The following is a 4351-nucleotide window of genomic DNA, read 5'->3' as shown; positions in this document are numbered from 1 at the left end:
TCAAACACACACACACACACATACGTGCTACGTGCTAACAAAACAGAGGAAAAAGAAGAGAAATCTTTAACCTTTCAGTGAGTGCAACACAGAATGTTGCAGGACTCTCCAAGCTGTGGCTACAGTAGGAGAGAACATCAGTTCCTCAGTGGCCAAGATTACACTACCAGCCTAACACTGACATACGGAACCCCGCCCAGCTCTTAGAAAAAATCACACAACTCTTCAGTGTAACAAACATTTCAGACACACTGTAATATTGTTTATATTACGTGGTGTGTGTGTGGGTGCACGTACAGACATTTCTAAATGCCAGATCTTTCAGGCTTCCTACTCTCTGCCTCACACAAATGCAGCTGTACATTCAGTATCACATGCTGATGGATGTGAACACACCCAGGAGAGGTCAATTCTACATTGGAGCACACACAACAAACTCCACCAGAATACAGTCCCAAATACACAACACACACCACCAGAACACATTCCCAAACCACACCCAAATACACAACACACACCAACAGAAAACACTCCAAAATACATAACACACACCATTGTAACACAGTCCCAAATACACACCACCAGTATACAGTCCCAAACCACATCCAAATATACAACACACACCAACAGAACAGTCCCAAATACACAACTCACACCACCAGAACACATTCCCAAACCACACCCAAATACACAACACACACCAACAGAACACAGTCGCAAATACACAACACACACCAACAGAATACAGTCCCAAATACACAGCACACACCAACAGAAAACACTACCAAATACATAACACACACCATCGTAACACAGTCCCAAATAAACACCACCAATACACAGTCCCAAACCACACCCAAATACACAACTCACACCATCAGAACACATTCCCAAACCACACCCACATACACAAAACACACCAACAGAACACAGTCCCAAATTCACAACACACTCAACCAGTACCAGTTCCGAATACACATCACACACCACCAGAACAGTCCCAAACCACACCCAAACACACACCACCAGAACACAGTCCCAAATACACACCACACACCACCAGAACACAGTCCCAAATACACACCACACACCACCAGTATCAGTCCCAAATACACACCACAAGAACACAATCCCAAATACACACCACACCAAATACACAACAAACTGTATTGTTTTAGAACACACAAGATTCTACAGAACACGTTTAGAAACCACGCGAGCACGTTTCCTCTCCCTTCTGCACCTGGTTGTGACCACAGTGTCACACAGCGCTGTGGACTCGGCTTTCTGAAAGCACTAAGATCCCTGAGGCAAAAAAAGAATTCCCAGTCAGTCAGTCATTCTCCACAGAGATGGTGCTTACCTCAGTTCCATGACGAGGTGGAGACTTTCCTAACAGCCGTGCGACCGGAACATAAACATTGCTGTGTTTGCTCGCAATAAGAGCGCTTTCTGTTGGCACTCCACGAAGCAGCTAAATAAAACTCAGCACGAGCTGTCAGGGGAGGTCCTCACATCGTGCTGATTTGTTCTGAAGACACATGGGTCCAAAGCTTTAAAGAGACACGGGGTGCAGCTTTAAAAACACGCGATGCCTTTCACATGTCCGAACGCTAATGTGAGCGTGTCCGAATGTTCACGCATATCACAAACTTGGAGAAGAAGTTCCACAAGCCGGAACTGTAACAGCCTTACGTGACATAGGTTAACTAACACCAAACTGACACAGGCCCCGCGTGAAAGCTACACGTTGTCGGACCCTACAGGTCTGGGGCGGGCAGCCAGTGGGTCACGCGCAGCTGAACTGTGGTGTGCACAGTAACATGCTTCTTTTTAAACGATGACAAGTCATTTCTGGCACTAACACGGGTTTCAATATGGACATCGTTTGCAGACGATTAACCAGTCAGAGCAGGTTAGCCTATGCAACTTAATTAACTCATAGCTAATTCAAGAACTTCAATTCTGCAAAAGCAGTTACAGCTGGTGTCCCACATACGCGGTCCTGGGACTGTATTCCCATCTCAACATGCTAAATGGATCATTTTAAATGTAAATGTGTGTATATTCTCAACTAACGTGCATTAATACAGTTATGGCCTCTCCAAAGTTGCAGGCTCGTGCTTTGCTGACTGCATATTGATAACGCATTCTGATCAAATTCACTGATCTGATCAAATTCCCAAGCTGACTGCAGCGCCCTCATCAGTACCTAAAGGGCTCCCGGGTAATCATGTTACAGCTACTGTAACTAACCATGTAAACACGAGGCAGCCCGTCTTACATAAGACTTAACACAAACACACCGAGCAGCGCGCGTGGCGTCTCCTGAGCCTCAGCGAACACTCGCGCATCCCAGCGCGAGGCCGCGAGAACACAGCTTTCCGGTTAATGCGCCCATCAAGCTCCAGTGAAATATCCCGACCTCGGCGGCCGCTCCATCCTCCCTCGTGGACGGCTCGAGTGCCTTGCAGAGCGCGCTCGTGTAGGAGCGTCGTCACCTGTCTGGGTGCAGGCTGCAGCCTCGAGCCCGGATAAGACGTAGCGCTGATCACTTTTGACACGGAGAACGCGCATCGGTGATTATGTCCAGAAAAGAACTGAACTAACCAAGACGCCCTCGCGCTTTGAACGCTCCAACAACGGCCCGGTTAATGATCAGTGGCCTCAGGGAGAAAGACAGGAAAGAAATAATAATCTAGATGTAATTCACGAGACGTAGGAAGGCGAGCGGAGCTGCGCAGCTCACGGGAGGCGAATCTTTCCGCAGTCACCTCACCTACCCACACATGCATCAACCTCACCGGTACCGCCCGCCGCCGCACGCACCAAACGGGAAGAAACGAGCATCTGCACAGATTTCCTACCCACGTCACTCACATCCCCGAGGCCGCGTTAGAGCGGGCATCCCTCCTCTCCCGGTGAGCGCGCGCTCGCTCGCGCCCTCACTTCTGTTTCCATAGTGCTTACATCTGCGTGACACACGGCGCAGGCGGATGGACGGTGGCGCGAGGGGGAGCGTCCATTAACGCGCAGCCCTTTCTAATAACGTACACGGGCGCCCGCGCGCTACCTACCCGGTGATCACAGCGAGAAAAAACACGAGAACCGTCTGTACAGACAAGGTCACGATGCTGCGCGCGAGGAGGCAGTAAGTAGAGCACTCGCGCCGGCAGCCTGGTTGCGTTGGACTCGAGCGCTATCGCGTGCCTGCGTCCACCATCGCAAATAAAGGAAAGAAGGCTGATAATGTGAAGAGTCGCCGCTTCCCCCAGCCGTTACCGGAGAGCCCGAGCTTACGGCGCTCGCGGGAACATCCAAAGCCCTCCTACCATCATCTTCATCATGGTCGGGGTCCGTCCCGGTCCCGGTTCCGCTCTCTTCCGCAGGTTCAAGCCCCCGACGGCCGCTGCGCCCCTGGTCCGCCCACCCGAGAGCAGCGCGCGGGTGTTATGTAGGAGATACGTACGTCCGGTCAGGCACGGTTGTCACGGTGAGACAGGCTGCGCCTGCACAGCGCTTTGCCTCCCCTCCCCGCGCGCTCACCGAATATGGGCGGGGCTTACTGCGCACCGCTCTCACACGGGCCACTCCACTGTCACTCAAAGGTAGAGGTGCGCGTGTGTGCCTCTCTAAACTCGTCCCAGCATTTTAGAAGTAAAACATACATGATGTAGAAGAAAGAGAACACCAGAAGAACAGACATTTGTCCAGTAGCCCACAGAGCTGTGGCAATTATGGACGCGTGAAGACTGAGTCGGAAAGGTTTTCACACACCTGCACGCGCGCGCACGCACACACACGTTTCCAAGACCCATATGGCATCCCCCAATAATATGTCATACAAGACATATTATGTAAAATAATGTCATGCAAGACCATAAACATTTACAAAGTGGGATTTTTTTATTTTTTTTTCCATCAGGGGAAAATAAGATCTACTGAGAGAGATTTTAAAAACTCAGATTTACTTGTACAGTGTGGGGTCTGGTTTTAGGACTGATCCAGCACACCCATGTAAAAGACACAGGTGCTTATCTAACAATCACAGCCCAGGTGGTGAGGGCTAACCACCAATCACAGCCCAGGTGGTGAGGGCTAACCACCAATCACAGCCCAGGTGGTGAGGGCTAACCACCAATCACAGCCCAGGTGGTGAGGGCTAACCACCAATCACAGCCCAGGTGGTGAAGGCTAACCACCAATATGATCCTGCAGACCAATTACAGGCCAAGTAGTAACCACAGATAAGGTGATGTAGACCAATCACAGCCCAGGTGGTGTAGGCTGATTTGAATACTATTTTATTCCCACCACTCTCCTCTGTCCATGATCCAGAACCATCTTCCGT

At 50.2% G+C, this 4351-nt stretch overlaps 1 protein-coding gene across 4 annotated transcripts in view; it reads right to left on the bottom strand.

The window, feature by feature from the left end:
• arhgef9a (Cdc42 guanine nucleotide exchange factor (GEF) 9a) overlaps positions 1 to 3460 on the bottom strand; it is a 24644-nt gene extending 21184 nt beyond the window's left edge. For 3 of the 4 annotated variants that reach the window (XM_027030029.3, XM_081719417.1, XM_027030031.3), the window contains exon 1: positions 3333 to 3460. In XM_027030029.3, coding sequence (XP_026885830.2) covers positions 3333 to 3347 — 15 coding nt within the window. In that variant the 5' untranslated portion in view covers positions 3348 to 3460. Of the gene's footprint in view, positions 1 to 1363; positions 1503 to 3332 lie in introns of those variants that run through there. The other variant, XM_081719416.1, reaches the window with a different exon arrangement.
• Positions 3461 to 4351: the final 891 nt, after the last annotated feature.

Source organism: Electrophorus electricus, chromosome 8, assembly GCF_041902795.1.
Source record: "Electrophorus electricus isolate QZ-2024a chromosome 8, ASM4190279v1, whole genome shotgun sequence".
In the NCBI taxonomy this organism is placed as follows: domain Eukaryota; kingdom Metazoa; phylum Chordata; class Actinopteri; order Gymnotiformes; family Gymnotidae; genus Electrophorus; species Electrophorus electricus.
The sequence above is the reverse complement of the archived record's forward strand: the minus strand, read 5'-3'. Positions and strand labels throughout refer to the sequence as shown.